This window comes from Cydia strobilella, chromosome 18 (genome assembly GCF_947568885.1).
Source record: "Cydia strobilella chromosome 18, ilCydStro3.1, whole genome shotgun sequence".
NCBI classification, from domain to species: Eukaryota; Metazoa; Arthropoda; class Insecta; order Lepidoptera; family Tortricidae; genus Cydia; species Cydia strobilella.
Window position 1 is genome coordinate 12,058,886 of NC_086058.1, and position 17,336 is coordinate 12,076,221.

At 39.4% G+C, this 17,336-nt stretch overlaps 2 protein-coding genes across 2 annotated transcripts in view; both read right to left on the reverse strand.

Moving 5' to 3' along the window:
- Positions 1 to 111: 111 nt before the first annotated feature.
- LOC134749368 (troponin C-like) lies at positions 112 to 3,276 on the reverse strand. Its single transcript, XM_063684288.1, has 5 exons — positions 3,068 to 3,276; positions 1,553 to 1,662; positions 920 to 1,065; positions 506 to 620; positions 112 to 266 (listed from the first exon to the last, which is right to left on the reverse strand). The coding sequence occupies exons 1-5, from the start codon at positions 3,174 to 3,176 to the stop codon at positions 132 to 134; spliced, it is 615 nt and encodes a 204-aa protein (XP_063540358.1). The 5' UTR covers positions 3,177 to 3,276; the 3' UTR covers positions 112 to 131.
- A 1,437-nt stretch (positions 3,277 to 4,713) lies between these two features.
- Positions 4,714 to 17,336, reverse strand: part of LOC134749733 (protein wech) — a 30,964-nt gene continuing 18,341 nt past the window's right edge. Inside the window, exon 2 of the mRNA XM_063684753.1 lies at positions 4,714 to 12,266. Coding sequence (XP_063540823.1) covers positions 9,930 to 12,239 — 2,310 coding nt within the window. The 5' untranslated portion in view covers positions 12,240 to 12,266 and the 3' untranslated portion in view covers positions 4,714 to 9,929. The remainder of the gene's footprint in view (positions 12,267 to 17,336) is intronic.

A 17,336-nucleotide genomic window follows, 5' to 3' on the forward strand; every position in this document is an offset into this window, starting at 1 on the left:
ACGCCTAAAAAATCTGGAAAAACTTTTTATTCAACTTTTTAGGCATTGCTCTTATAAATTTCAGTTAACTTAGTGTTTGTTTATTTCTTTGTTTAAGTAATTAAAACATGCTACTCAATAAACTATTTATTTCAAAAGAGTCCGTATTCTAGTTGTTCGCCGACCGTAAGATTGCTTACGAATTGTATGTTCTCCGCGATCTCGTTGCAAAGTAGCGCCAGGCCTGTCAAGCTCCCTTCTTTTTGGTCATTGAAATTGTACACCAGCTGAAATAACGCAATAGTCAGAACGGACGAAAGATGTCTTGTCTCCTGGTATCTGCGATAGTGCGGTACGTAAGTACTTACTGTAAATTGCATCAACATCCGTAATATTAGTTATTCGCCATGGGACAGAACTGTATGAGTAGGCAGAGCCGAACAAAAAGTGACTACTGTAGGGGTTGGTGACAAGGGACCACGTAAAATATATACTTCAACTTACTCTAAAACATGAATACTCTAACCGAAAGAAATTCGTCGTATGTGATCCACCCATCGTTATCAGTGTCGGCGGCAGTGAATTTCTCTTTTCGCAGCTCCATGGAACTCTCATCGCCTAGACTTTCAAGCACAGCTCCACTGCAAATACACACAATGGCAGCATGCTCATATGTAAGAATCCACGTAGATGTTGTCAAATCGCAAGAAACGTAGGTCTAGGTATTTACGTGTGATGTAGGTAGATGATGTAGATCCCGTGTGAACGAAAAGATCGGTCGATGAGGACATCTTTAAAGGGAACGCACTCGCAAATACGTGTAGAAACTATTTCTCGGTGTGCTGCGCCGATCGGACCGTCTACGCAGAAAAATGCAGCCAGTCATGACGACAATTTGGTCGCCTAAAAATAAAGAGAAGCGTAGGTAGTTCAAACTAACAAGTCGTCGCAGCCGAGCATGCCGTTGGCCTGGTTGTCGAACAGCAGGAACAGGCTGTGCAGGTTGGCAATGGTGACGTCATTCCAACCAGGAAACCGCTGCACAACCTTCTGTGTGCTCCAGCGGCGGTCAAGTTCCTTCATCTCCTGCACATTTGAAATATACGTACTCATTAATTTTCTATTTTTTTTATACTACGTCGGTGTCAAACAAGCATACGGCCCGCCTGATGTTAAGCAGTCTCCGTAGCCTATGTACACCTGCAACTCCAGAGGAGTTACATGCGCGTTGCCGCACACTCGTTGAGCTCTCTGGTAACCTTACTCACCAGCAGGAACACAACACTGAGTAGGGTGTAGTGTTAGGGTCTAGTGTTATTTGTGGCATATCTGGCTGTGGTGTGTGTGTACCTCTTGCCAAAAGTAAATCGATAGGACTAAAAATGCATTTTTGGAACTATAGATTATTATCTAATCATAGGTAGTACCTTGTCCTACCCACAACAACGCGACGAGCTATGCCTCAGGGGAAATGGTCGGAACAGACACATACCTACTCGGTCTTAATTAGGTAAGTTTACAGATTGTCAGTTAAATGTGTGGAACAGTGCATGTTGGTATAGGTATCTCATACTTGGTTGTACTGGCGCTGCTCTGCGAGCCGCTTGTAGAACAAGTCGACAAGCTTGTCATAATCCGTCATGGCGGCCTTTGGCTGGTCCGATAGACGCCGCACTGGTTCGCCTGTTTCGTAGGAAGTATTTGTGTATAAAATTTAGAAATGTATAGATAATTATGTTTTTACTATTTATCCCACTTTGCTTTTATATTAAAAAGTACTTTCTTCTACAGATCATACGTAAGCTAAAAATAAATAAATGAAAGCTAAGTAGCTAAATTATATCTGGCTTGCCCAGCAATTCACTTCTAATATTCAACCCCACCGTTTAAGACAAACATAGCGTCACAGGTGTCTTTGTTTGTTAGCCAGCTGCAGAGAAAAGGTACCCCCCCCCCCTGCATACAAGTTTGTATGCAAAGGTGCTAAGCGAATAATATTGCTGACTGTACATTGCAGTGATTGATTTCGCCATACGCATAGTAGTATACAAAAATCCACTCGATAAACACATGCAGATTTTAGGGTTCCGTACTCAAAGGGTAAAAACGCTCCGCTGTCCGTCTGTCTGTCTGTCTGTCACCAGGCTGTATCTCAATAACCGTGATAGCTAGACAGTTGAAATTTTCACAGATGATGTATTTCTGTTGTCGCTATATAACAACAAATACTAAAAAGTACGGAACCCTCGGTGCGCGAGTCCGACTCGCACTTGGCCGGTTTTTCGTTATTTTTCTTCCCTAAGGTTTATGTTAAACATATTTTACTTAACTCTCTATGATAAGCTATTTTATGACATCTACGAAAATGCAGACTCGTCACTCCAAATAATTTCAACAAAATTGTGAGTCATAACTTCAAGTATGGGAAGGTATTGATGAGAAATATGACTACTAGTTTTAGCGATTCTTACCTCATTGTGCGCTGCAGGCTTTTAGCTAATTTCTAGTAGGCAGGTATAATTTGGTTCGTAAATTTGTAGCGAAAGCGTAAGCCGAAGGCGATTTTGCTTATTGGGATACTTGAGATGCGGTTAGCATAAAGTTTGTTAATTTGAACCAAGGGCGGGATCGAGGGTGAAATGCGAGTGAAAGGACTGCAAGGTAAGTTGGAATTTGAACAATCGATAAACAATTTTTTTTTGTTTTCAAAGCGCGCATAATTATGAATGATTTACGCATGTATGAAACTGTAGCAAAAAACGGGTTTTTGGCTCTACAAAAAGATTAGTTTTCGATGTTTTACGCGATTCGTTGAGTAAGACATTCTTGCAGGTGACTATTATACCTAGGTACTTTTTTTAAATAGATACCAACTTTTAAGAACGCGACCCTGGATCTTACTGGATCTTTATCACTTGAAACATATCAAGTAAAATCACAGACCTAAAATTTATGCTTATAAAATACTTGCCATCAAACTCAAAAGTAACGAGTATCTTCTACTGCGTCTACCTCACAGACCTAAAATTTATGCTTAGTCTGCCTAGAAAATAATTATATAAAATACTAAAATAAAGTACGTTCTTACCTGTGGCAGTAAAATCCTCCTGCCTATAGAAACATATCGGTTTCCTTTTCACGGGATACTCGAAAAACCTCCCCAAACCGGAAAAGAAAGAGCTAAAATTGATGCCCATCGTTTATTTGGATCACAGCTGTCTTTGCTGTCTTTGTCAACATCAACATGACTTTTATGACACTGCCATGTGGTCGGAATATTTTGGCTCTCCTTGGTCGTGGTCGTGTTAATTTCATGCTGGCACTACACTTCGCCTTATTTGGCAAATATTCGTGTTGCATCTCTTTCCTTTGACATACAAAACAAAAGGGGTGCAACACGAATATTTGCCAAATACAGTGAAGTGTGGTGCTGGCATCACAATGACTGAATTCTTTTGGCAGAATGACTTTGCGACAATAGCCATAGGCTATGTCTACCAAATTGGCAGTAAATAAGAACAAAAAAAAAACTACCTATACATCCTTTTCTTTTGGGTGCTAGTACTAGTGTAAGACAAAGATAGTATGATTCTCTTTGTCCATGTTTGAAACGAGACAGTCCTTTGACAAACTATAAAAGTAAGTTATAGTCCGACAAGAAATTTAAAATGTATTTAAATATGGATAAATGATTTATTTAATTTGCATTAATTATTTTTATGATTTTGACCCATGTTCTTTCACTGATATGCGTTAAAATTGTTAAATAAGAAACGAAACCGTCAACGCCATCTATACGACAGTAGGCCAAAGCTAGTAGGGACCTCTGAACGAGAATCAAATTTTCTTGATTTTTGAGGCACGTTTTTTCCTTAGACTGTATTCATCTATTACGGAGTTATATCTATCTTTGTTAATATGTACTTAATTTGAACAGGTAGTGTAATTTGTTTAATACGACAGTAGGCCAAAGCTAGTAGGGACCTCTGAACGAGAATCAAATTTTCTTGATTTTTGAGGCACGTTTTTTCCTTAGACTGTAACCATCTATTACGGAGTTATATCTATCTTTGGTTACTGTAAAGCAGGGTTGTCGATTGTAGAAGAGGTATAAAAACTAAGAAAACATTGTGCCCCCAAGTTTGACTCAAACTAGATGTCGCTATATTTCTTATTGAACCTAAATTTTCAAACATCAGCTTTTGACATATCTACTTCATCTGTTAAATTCAAGGTAAAAAAATTTCTTACACCTGAATCAGTCTACTGTATTAAACTCATCATCATCATATCAGCCTTCTATCGCCCACTGCTGAGCATAGTCCTCTCCTCGAGTACGCCACTTATCCCGGTCCTGAGCCAATCTCATCCAGAAGTGACCCTTGTGTGTGATTTCTTATTGGGAATTACATGATATTTAACAATGTCACAATGTATCTAAATAACATGAACTCACAAAAAGATCGTCAAATTGTAAAAAAAAATAATTCAGTAAAATAATTAAAAAATAAATAAAAACAAACAAATTCGTTCATCACACGCTACATAATAAAAAAATTAAACTGTTTATTTTTCATAAGGAACAAGAATTACAATATTCTTAGCTCTAATCTTATATTTTTCATAATTGTAGGGATCAGCCTTTCCATTTAGGTTTTATGTACCTAATATTTCCGCGCAGGGCCAGGGTTATTTCCAATGCAAGACTTACATATGTATGAAATGATAACGCCATTGTTCTATCAATCACTTTATTAAATTTCCATACAAAATTCCATTAAAACTTTCAAAAATTTCATGACATTATATAGCGTCACATACAATTGATAAGATAAGAATGTAATGTAATGATAATTACCGAAAGGGTAAAATAATGTAAACGAAATATGGTAGCACTAAATTAAAATATAGGAACATTTATAAAATTTCAGTCTTCTTTCAACAGTATTACCGAAGTTAACGTAAGATATAGATATAAAAAAAGAAAAGGCTGCTGTCCACCACGTCATACACGAGTTGCACAATAATTACATTACAATAATACTATGTACCTAGAAACGAAACTAATATCTTAAATTGTAAAGCACACAGTAGAATTTTTGGGCGTAAAGTATCAGTAGACAACAGACTTCTAAGCGGTGATCTGACCACCGTTACATTAATTCCAATCAGTCTTCAATGCTTTACAAGTGAGGTAGATGCGGTTATAATATTAACTTGAACACACTAGCGCCTCGCGGGGGCCGCACTGCACCCGCGCTCCCCGCCGGCCGTGTACAAAAATACTACTTATCTCAGTAACACATGATATTATCGACCATTGCATTCCTCGTCTCCTATTTGTGATTGTGATGGTAAAGAGCGACGATGGAATAATAAAGATGAACTCCCGACCGCCAACGCTATGCCGTAGCCGAGCCTTGAAAACCACATATATGTACCGTGTTTCACTGCGATATCGTTTTCAAGTCCTGCTTTGCGTGTCTTGTGAAATGTCATTTATACGCTCCACGAGAACGTTAGGTATCCCAATGAGTTTTCAATATTTAAAACAGGGAATACGGCTACCCGATCGATCAAATAGATAGAATAGGTTTAGAGAGGCGCCCACGATATATATATAGTACTCACACGAAACATAAAGAGGAGACGAATGAATATAATTTACACTAAGACTAACACAACACAAGCGCCTAGTTAACATTACAAAAATAGCACGAAAATGGCTTAATATAATTAGCTAAAATCTCGTAAACGTATCAAATATGCAGTTGCGTCTCCCCGCAGTCACACATGTACTGAATACATTGCTGTTGTTTTTAAACATTAAAAACTTGTACAAAAATTATGATTACGTTTCAATTATTTATTTATTAAGTTGTCAATTTTATTGTATTTATCACAAAACCACAATTTTACTGCTAGCTGCTAGCAGGTCTCACAAAGAAGGTACGCGTCGCCTTCCGCGACAGAATCTCTCCTGGCTGCGAACTGCGGAAACATCCAACTTACACGAATCGTCCTTCCTAAAAAAACGGTTAACTTTGCGCGAAAATTTTACCGGAAATTATTGCAACTGCTAAAATTTTCAAGCGTAACCAAAATCTTTTTAAATATTCATAATGCAGTCGAAATTCTAAAGCGACGTGTATATTCGATGTTACCGCAGTTCCCAGGAAAGTAACAAAAAAAATCTTAAAAAACATAACCAAGCCAAATAAAAAGGTGCTTTAAATGAAGTCATGCCTCGTTAGCTCCCAGCTAAGCTAGTCTCGGGTGTCGGCGCCTTACCGCACGCAACATGAACCACTCAAATTAAATGTTACTATGTTGTGAGCTGTTCTTTCAATATTTTATACAACGCTATATTAGGTAGACAGAGATAAAAGATGCAAATTGACTTACGATTCACTAGCACCCAGCAATATGTAATTATTTAAATATTGACCAGTTTCTAATGTTCGTCTATTTTCAGTTGATTGAATCGATATTGGCATAAACGTTTGATGTGAGTGCTTCACGTGCGTGCGTTTACAAGATGGACGTGGAAGCCGCGGCTGCCGACCACCGGGCACCGACTACTATAAATTACGTTTTGTCATTATGACAGACCGGCAACATTCTTAGAATGCTCGCGTAATCAGTACATCACCATTATGGCTGTCGGCGTTTGCTTTGCAAATCCAATCGATCTTTAAAAACAACTGTGATTTCATGAAAATATGAGATTCGTTGTTAAATATTAAGTTACGAAGAAAATCATTTTGAATTCTACATAAAGGAATTACTCTCCGAAAACACATTAAATAAAAAATGCATTTCATGCCACACATTATTTTTAAAATAACGTAATACTTTAATAATGGCACTGAACAAAAAAATACCTATCACTGATATGAAAACAAAATATTAATAATTATATCATTAGCGGAATTTGTCAATTCGTCAAGACGCAAACACTGCACGCACACTACTACACTACAGACAGACACCAGCGACAATACCGACAAATTACAATTTCTGAATTCGTTTATATCCCTCCTAAGTCATTTAAATACAGCAAGAGAAATATAAAGAGACGAAGAGAAACGAATTTCTAAATTCTAATTTCGTGGTAGTGCCCCAACGCGGCCGCTCCCGCTCTCTTCTCTTCAAACAACAATTTTCGACCCTTAAGCAATTATTTAAGTTTCAGACTCTCTTTTTAGTCGCCATCTTATTATAATCAGTTCCATAATTAAAATCTAAATATCGCATCACAAGAAAATTGTTGCTTGAATTAGCGTTACACAATTGGCTATCACCGGCTAGTATACCAGATTAGTCAATACACGTCTCAATGTTAATTAATTATCCTAATTTAACCCTAAGTACAAAGGGAGAAAGTGTTAGATCAACTTTTACAACCTAGTTTACCTAAAAGTTTTAGAGCAATTCTACATCTATGTTTGAAAAGTTCGCTCGTATCGCGAACGTCAATTACGATTATTCAGGCATTGTTCTAATGAGTAGGTAAGTAGATCTAAAAAATATCTTCTAGCTAGAAAGATCTTAATACAACCAATTCGTATTTGGGGATTCATGGACAGTACAATCTAACTACTTTGTCTATTAAGCATTATTATGATATAAGGTAACGTCTCGTTATCTGCCGCGATATGGCACCCTACTTGACAATTAGACTGATACTAGAAACCTTTATAATATGCGATTAATAGTAAAATATTCCCACAACGGCGAAGCGAACTCTACGCTCTACTTACAAAGCTACGCGCCGGGCGAAGGCGCTCCTAGTAGGTATATTTGGATTTAACTACTCGTACAAACGAAGCTCTTATATGATCAACCCTTTACACCATGTCTCAACAGACACGACACGACACTACATACGTAAACTTATATTAGATTACGTGAACACATAATTATCGAATGAACACAGCGTTAAAATTGAATATCATCGAAGTGGTTATCTCTAGTAATTAATTTATTATGCATCAATTCATAGAATTTTAGGGCAAAAATTTAGCTACAATATTTAACCTAATACAACAATTTTGATTGTATAAGACCACCGAATTAACTAATTAAAAAATAACTAATTTGTAGAAGAATAGCTATAAATTACCTATATTAAATTCAAGTGCCTTTAAACATTTTATTCGAAGAATGCAGTAGCGGAAGTTGCTAGCTTCTATACAAACTGAATAGAGACCGAGTTACAACCGCTTTTATGTGAGAGTAGCATGTCACTTCGAATGTCAATAAAGCTGTTTTGATATTATATTTTATTTCGTAAGCGCGAAAGGTGTTTCGAGTATACACACTTCTAAAAACCAAAACCAATACACCTTCCTGTCCCTCCTGGCTGCAAAAAGTACCCACGGGCAAGGGAGTTTTGTTTGGATATATGTACCAGTTAAAGCGTATGGCCGTTTAAAACGTAAACGTATAATAATAATGTAAATTATTAGCCATAACTAACAAAGAAACACTGGTATAATAAATACCGCTGATCGATTTTACTATCTCGTTTCTGGGTAAGTCATATAAAATACTTACATCAATTAAACTTAAATTAAAGCCTAGCCTTTATTTAATTTTTACTAGATAGTATTTGACTAGTATTGCAAAATGTACCTAAGGCGGTAAATTTTGAGTCAACAGCAGAAAAGTGTTCTTGTTACAAACTTTTATTTAGGGACTCATACCCCCCACCGCACTTATTTATTTGTATGTTTGTATAGAAACTAGCAGACCAATCCAACACCCTCCACAAACTAAAATAACAAATAAAATAAATTAACAGTGTTGCACGTTGTAACAACTGACGATCTTGCAATATAGTCAAACGCTACGGTAATTCAGTTCATAGTTCAGTTCTTCGTACGCGTTCAAACGTAAGTTTTACATAAATTTTGCCGCAGTCTCAAATTTTTACTACATTTAGATTTTAAACCAAAAAATTTCTCAATTTAAACATGAAATAAAAATATCACGATACTTATTCAAATTAATAATACGCGCGTCGGATGGCGACTCTAGCGCCGCGCGGCAGTCCGCGCCCGCGGGCGCCCTGGAGCCCACACAAGGGCCCCGGCTCTTTAAGACAGTCTTCTGAAGTCAGTCTTAAAGTTTATTGCATTGATTTTCTTGCACAATAATATTACGCTTCCCTGCGTTCTAAATTGTCTAAATAATAATTTTGAAGTAGTTGAGAAATAAGCAGCTTTCACGCCAATTAGTACAGCTCTCAGCGCTCTAATAACAGCGTTTAATAAAAATATATATTGACATATACCTACCAAACTAAAATGTGAATAACTTAGCGTAAGAAAACACACTAACATCGGTATTTAGTAGTTTAACCAAGTTAAAAACGCAAACCTAACATTTTGGAAAAATACTTTTTAAGTTTCTAAATTATCTCACATAAAAACATCTTTTACATCACATTGTGATTTTTACATCCCTTACGATTTATAGTTTTTTTTTCCTTATCAATATTATAAATCGTAAGACTAATCGGACAGAGCGTAATCGACATATAATGCAAATGATCCGACTATTGGATTTGGTGTAGGTACATCTACACCTAGGTTAGTGTAGAGTAGAGTAGACTACGGATACTGACGGCTACCAATAATAACTTGCTACTACATCGTGTACGTTTGGTCCTTAAAGACTAGTCTAATGCTGATATAAAAAAACAAATGACTATTATGGTAACCAAACATCTAACAAAATATTTTAAGGAGAATTTGATTTGCAAATACTTCTCGTGAGCAAATGCTAAGTTTCCGGACAAGCTATGCTCGAATCGGATCTTTCCAATGGATAATAAAATTGGCACGTTCTCAAAGAAATCACAACTTAAACAAAACAAAATAGAATATGATCGACCTTAGGTCACAGCTAGTGTAAAGTAAACATAATACCTATGTATATATAGATTAATATACCTTGATGTATTGCTTGCCGTGCGAGGAGACGTCGCGCGCGGTGTCGGGCAGCGTCTCGAAGAGGACCACGAGGTAGCCGTCAGGCGAGAGCGCCACGTCGCTGGGCCGGTCCTTGTCGTCCAGCCCTGGGCTCTTCAGGTCCACGGCCCACAGGATGCGCAGCTCCGCCGTGAACACCAGCACGCGGTGGTTCTTCGAGTCCGCCACGATGATGCGCCCGTCGTCGTCGGTTACGATGCCCGACGGACGGTTCAGCTCGCCTATGCCTGACCCCTCGCGCCCCACGCAGTGCAGGACTTTGGAAAGCGTCGGATCCACCATCAGCAGACGATGGTTCTCAAAGTCCGAAACGATGATGTTGCCCGATGTGGTAAAGCACACGCCTCTAGGAGTGGTAGGCCCCTTCAGCATCTTGGAGGGGTTGGCTCCCTCAAATACAAACTTTGTGATATAAGTCCCGTCACTGGTGAAAAGTTGGATGCGGTGGTTGCGCGTGTCGGTCACGACGATGTTGCCCAGAGTATTAACGGCTACGTCCCAGGGATATTGGAACTGACCACATTCCTTGCCGAAGGAACCAAACTTGAGGATGAAATTTCCCGAGGAAGTAAATATTTGAACTCGGTGATTGTCTTTGTCAATTACGATAATACGACCGTATGTGTCAGTGGTGATGCCTGCTGGCAGGTCAAACTCTCCCGGGCCGGTTCCCTTGGAACCAAACATTGTTCTGAATTCTCCACGGTTGTTAAAGATCTGAATGCGGTTATTTCTGCGGTCTGCAACTATGATATTGCCCTCTCTGTCAACGCACAAACCCCAAGGTCGGGATACCTGTCCCTCCTCCTGGCCTTCTCTGCCGAATGAAAACATGGGAACCCCGGGGACTGGACTTCTCGTGGGTCTGACTGTCACCGACATCCAGTAGCCCGGAATAGCTTGCCCGATGCCTCGGGGCAAGTTGGAATCCAATGCCATACTGGACGATATGCTATGATCATAATAATTTGTAGACCTTGTGTAATCAGGCAACGATCTCAGGCTGTTAGTAGACGACATGTTGTATGGTGTTAAAGGTGAAAAAGTCTGAGCAGACTGCATTGATTGTAAAGACAGGAGAGACTGACGAGACTGCAGAGCGGGGACGGAGCTGAGGGTGTGCATGGAGCTGGCCGGGGCGGACTGCACATCGCACTGTCTCTTCAACTGGTCTACTAAATCGTAGTTGGGAGGTACAAACATAATCCGTTCTTCTGTCATATACATGTTTTTAAACATACAGGAGAAGTAATCTACTTGAGCTCTGCCTTTTTCTTTGGCCATGAATAAGTCGAGGCCCTCTGAGTCCATGCTGCGCACCAACGTCTCATTTGTATGTGCAAGACCAGCTAAAATGCCTCTCAGAGTGTTCATGTGGTCAGTCAGTTCGTTCATTTTCGCCTGGCGCAGCTTTTCCACTTTATCCAGCAAATACTTCTCGCGATCCTCGATAGCTTGCGCATAGCAACGCATCGCCTTCCTTATTTTCATATTAGCCTCAGCGGTTTCCTTCTCGTACGCCTTCGACATGGCTACCGCACGATCTATTGCAGTCTTAATAGCTTTAGTACCCGTTTTGGTATCCTCTATAGCTCTTAAAACACCTACACGACACATGTCGAGCGCCCCTTTGATAGGCGTATAGCAGTGGTCCTTGTGAACCCACAGCGTGCACTCCTGGCAGATGAAGACGACGCAAGCCTCGCAGTAGAACCTGACAGGGTCACCGTGCAGTTCGCAGTACACTTCCTTCTCGTTGTTGACAGAGTTGGGTCGGACGCCGATGGGCGAGATCTGGTGGATAGGGAGAAGAGTGTGCTCCCTGAGCTGGCAGTCGGAGGTCACGCTGTGGCAGCACTCGTGACAGAATAGATCATTGCATTCGAGGCAGCGCGTGGTCGGCGTCCGCTCCTCGCAGCGGAAGCAGGTGATGGATACGCTCGAGGAGGTGCCGGGCGAGCCACTGGAGTTGTCCTCTTTGGAGTGATGTTGGTTGTTATTGTTCGAGGTGGAGTTATACTCACGGCTCTGACCGATCGGGTTCTGCAGAGTGCTGCTGCAGGAGGGCAGCGCCCAAATGTCGTAGGGCATAGAGGCGGACGTGGCGGGGTGCGGCTTGTTCATGTTCTCCAGCAGGTTGCAGATGATGTGCGTCATGGCGAGCGGGTCCTCGGGCTCGGCGTGTGCGGCGCCCGCACCGGCGCCCGACGCGGCGGGCAGGCTCGCGCCCAGCGCCTGCGTCATGTTCGCGAACGACGTCATGGCTCCGGACACGTCACGACATTAGACCTGTAACAGATACAGGACTACCCTTGAGCACTTGCCATTTTAGACAGGTATATTTACAGTAAACAGAAGATGGCTTTTTCATGGAACTACATAGTCTAGGTATGTATTTCGGGCACAAGTTGGAATACCGAATTACTATTAAGCTTTCCTAAGTAAATATTGTCAAAGAGAAATAAGTAACTACTTACTTATTCCTCTATTATATTGTTGACCATTTGTTTGAGTTTACTATGAAAATTGTAAAATATCTGGAAAAGTAGTTGAAATACATAAATAAGGGATATCACGAATCTCCCAAAATAGGTAGAATAGCTGCTTTTCCTACGTGCGGTACGTGCCCGATAATTTCCAAACCTAAACCAGAATAGACAGCAAAAAGTAAAACGAGTCTTCACAAAAATCCAATCGTGAAGAAAATAAACGAGAACACGGCGTATCACTTTACACTTACACGATCAACAAAAATAACTATGTAGTTCAACTTATCACCGCGCCGACATTACATTACACAAAATAACTGGCCACAAACAAAACTGTTTATTATTGAATATTAAAAAAAACTAATGTGTGTGCGTGTGCGTGCCAGCCGGTCGGCTGTAATGGGTGCACTGTGCTGTGCCACTCCATAAAGTGCAGTTTGCGAAAAAAATGTATCCCAAATCTTTTGTGCGCTCCCTACCACTACCCCTCGTAGGAGTCGTAGGTAGCGACCCTAGAGGGAGAAAGGGCCATAATCAAGCGCGATAGAGCGGGACGGTGTTAGCAAATGTCGCATTCCAAAATTTTCCATAATAATATAGATAAAGAGCGTTTACTATGATTAGGGTTGCCGACAGAGACTTGTTGTATTTGAAGCCAGCACAATTTAGTTACTTCATTCAATTTGTTTAGTAGACAGCATGTTTTTAACACAGTGATTAATATGTACTTAATTTGAACAGGTAATGTAATTTGTTTAATACTATTGGTATTATTCAGCTTATATTTTATAAATGTACACATACAAATTCAGTCGTAAACAAGTCAGCAACATCCACTTTTTTACCTGTGGATGTTGCTGACAATGCTGACTTTGGTTCTACGAGTATATGATACAATCGTACTAAAACATAAAAATATACATTGATTATAGAATATCAAAACCGGACAAGTGCAAGTCGGACTCGCCCCGTGGACTCGCCCTCCGAGGGTTCCTTACAATTTTAACTTATTTATTTTTATTTTTTACAGCTTCAAGGAACTGTAGAGTTGCAGTCGTTGCAGACCTGAGTATCGATACCTCTATGCGTTCCCAAGAATCCCGAGATATAATAAAGGGTCTTGACTTGACAGACAGACCGACGGACAATAAAACAAAGTGATCCTATAAGGGTTCCGTTTTTTGCTTTTGAGGTAAGGAACCCTAAAACATGGTATTATATATAGGGGACAGAAAAAAGCAAAGCAATTGGTTATAAACACGTGCAATTCATTATTCTCAACCTGGCTTGCGATAAGCTCAGATTATCCGGTACAACCAATTGTATTTTTACTAATCTGACGCTACCCCAAAACATACCATTGCATATTGACCATGGTCATGTTTACAACGAACATCAATTTGTCAACCCTGATGGCATATCGCTATTGATGGGAGGCAATCCCACATTTCACCGCGTGAAAAAGATGCAGCATGTATCGACCACTTGTAAGAAAGAGATGGGGCTTTAGATTTTATATTTCGGGTAGCATGTGACGTGACCTTGGGATGGTTCGGGACTTGAGGCAGGTCCGGAGGCCCGGCCGCCATCTTAGCGCCCTCGCGCCACGGAGGGTGCCTGCCAAAAATCGATGCTAGCTCCGAAGGGCCCTACCAATATACAATACTATATAGCTATAGTAATACATTTCTCTTATTGATCCGTGCGTTTGTATAGATGTAAGTACGGGGAGGATTTTATCAACAAGAGTCTTGGACTTAATCATGCAAAAATATTGTAATTTTTTTATACAAAATAATTGTTGTTAATTGATTTAGATTTGTTTGTAGACGTTTTACAACATTTCATTAAAAATTGTTATAAAGGTGGTCAATGACATAGAAACTTATATTAAAACATTATTTTTGGTATCTATATTTTTAAAAACGAAGGAAGATAAGTTAATTGTGCTGCCTCTACCTAAAGACATTAAAAAGACAAAAAAAGTTTCTCCATAGAGTCAAATATTGGAATGTTTCAATTTGATATTTATTAAAACTGACCAGCACCAGTGTGGACTCTGTGGACGAGTGAATACAGGCGACGGGAGCAAATTCCTCCTTTTTCATACATATTTGAATATTATAAACTGAAATAAATGTCATATACTAAGAAAAAGTGACCAAGGCCTCCAGTGCCCCAGGCTGGAATCGAACCAGCGTCCTCTGCTATCGCGGCAGGTGCCTGAGCCATTCGGCCACTGGGCCACGGCGGCATAGGTCGAATTTAGAGATTAAGACAAATTACGATATTTTCTGAAAATAATTTAATTTGTTCTAATACTTCTAATCGTAATTCGTTGGCAGCGCCATCTCTCTCGCTAGCTCGAAATCACATGGATGATCCAGTTAGAAGGTCGAACATACTGTTCTACCTTAGGGACGGCCAGGGGCCCCATTAGCCTTCAGTAATAAGTGCATATATAGGTACTTGGAAAATTCGACCTACGCCGCCGTGGCCCGGTGGCCGAATGGCACAGGCACCTACCGCGATAGCAGAGGACGCTGGTTCGATTCCAGCCTGGGGCACTGGACGCCTTGGTCACTTTTTCTTAGTATATGACATTTATATAAGTTTATAATTTATATAGTAGTGTTTCTACTTGAAATAAAAACAAATAAAGATATTTTCTGAAAATAATTTAATTTGTTCTAATATTTCTAATCGTATTTGAATATTATTCAAAATTTTAAAAAACCGGCCAAGTGCGAGTCGTACTCGCGCACGAGGGATTCCGTACTATTATCTATTGTTTTTAGTATTTGTTGTTATAGCGGCAACAGAAATACATCATCTGTGAAAATTTTAACTGTCTAGCTATCACGGTTCATGAGATACAGCCTGGTGACATACAGACGGACAGTGGAGTCTTAGTAATACCCTTCCCGTTTTAGCCTTTGGGTACGGAACCCTAAAAAACCATCAGACTTTTCCTATTCACTATTATCAATCACTATGTCTTCAATTTTTCATCGCTTATCTAGTTGGTAATGGAACCCGGACCTCACCTCCTCTTCTGCTAAAATATGTTGACTATTAGAAAGCATTAAACAGACAAACACATTTTAACAATTACTCAATTAGTCTAACTCTAACTACATAATTAACTTCCTAAAAACGCCAATGCGTGGTATTTCGTACACAATGCTAAACACGTGTAAATACACCAAAACAAATATGAATAACAACAGCGAAGTGCACTAGCTGTCTGCGTCTGCGTGTTATTATTAACAATTCCATCGACCAGTTTAAAGCCTGACCTAGGATTACGCATGAGTTTTACGAATCTAGGGTTCACGTTATACAAAGTTCAGACTTCAGACTCGTTTACAATACCGCGTTTTGTGAATACGTAGATAGATAGAAAAAGTAGTACTTACTAAAGGTTCTGCTCGTAACCCTGCAAAAGCAGAACGCAGCTATCTTGTAGAATGAGAAAATAATATAGCTTAGACAGGACCGTGCGATACTAGGTTTATCAGGACAGCCGGGCACTGGGCCAGTAAGTAATATACGGAGGCGGGATAATTACACTTAATCTAATTATTAATTAAAGATCCGGTTTAGGCCATAAGGGCAGAATCACGTTCAGCAAAACTACGCACGTTTGTGACGTTTGAATTTATTCATATTTTAAGGTTTCCGACTTTAATAGTCTATCATATATGTCTGATAACAAAAAAAAAACTTGATCGATGCCTGCCTGCCTGCTTAGGTGGATTGCCTGCCTCGTAGAGCAGGGCCTAAAAGTTCTTCGGGTAAAAAGGCGCAAGCGAATACAAACTTTCATAAGAAAATCTTAAGGTTGTACATTTTACGCTGCCAACGTACCTAGGTACTACGAGGTTTTCCAAAACATGTAGCACCTACTGACTAAATAAATACATACCAATGAAACCGTCAAATTTATTGAATGCCCCTTAAGTTTTACTTCGACAAAATAAGTTACGCTTGGAGTCAGTGCGTAGGAACAAAAAGTATCATAGACCTATTTACCATATTCGGATGCGGTCGGCAATGCGTCATAATGCCAGTAACCAGTAAAATACGGATACTTGGAATATTGTTATCTCATACCTTATCAAGTTATTTGAATCATCATTTGTACGAAACAATAACAATAGTTAGATTTTCTAACCTATTTAAGATCTATAAATGACTTTTTAGGTATTGCATAATATTCATTAAAATTACATGGTTTTCATTCTTTTCAAACTACTTACACCAAATGGTAAAATGTAAATATTTTAAGTACAATTTTATTACTTAAAGTCAGTTTACCTACGTATATTATAACGTACGTAGACCAACACGATGGTAAAATATTACTGGGCGATAATGTACCATTATGTGCGACAACATAATTAGAGCTATTTCGTTATCATTAGAAATCATCACAGGTTTCCGACGGGTTGCACCGCGTGTTGAAATGGTTGAAATGCTTATCTTATTCGGCCTGTTATCTTGAGTCCAAATTACATTCTGTGTCAGACAGAAGACACACTGCACTGATATCTGACACGAGGTTTTTATGGCCACCTTCGGCTTCTATATGTACCTTGATAGTGCTATAAAATTGCATTGTAATCACTAGGTAATATAAATGCGAAAGTATCTGTGTCTGTCTGACCCGATTAAGATAAAATTTGTTATGGAGATACGAGTAGTTTTAAACCCGGACAAGGACATAAGATAGTTTTTATCACTCATCATCATCATTCAACGCAAACAAAGTCGCGGACAGAAGCTAGTATAGGTACATAATAAATATAATGAACTGTTTCAAAGCTTATTGGCAACAAAATCAATTCTACTTGCACAACAATAAGTT

Bases quoted from the DNA above. Each gene is read 5' to 3' on its own strand.
- LOC134749368 (XM_063684288.1), bottom strand. From the start codon at position 3,176: ATGGGCATCAATTTTAGCTCTTTCTTTTCCGGTTTGGGGAGGTTTTTC. The intron at 621-919 runs GTTAGTTTGAAC...GTGTATTTGCAG, and splicing joins ATGCTCGGCTGCGACGACTT to TGGAGCTGTGCTTGAAAGTC. The intron at 267-505 runs GTTAGAGTATTC...GCGTTATTTCAG, and splicing joins CATACGACGAATTTCTTTCG to CTGGTGTACAATTTCAATGA.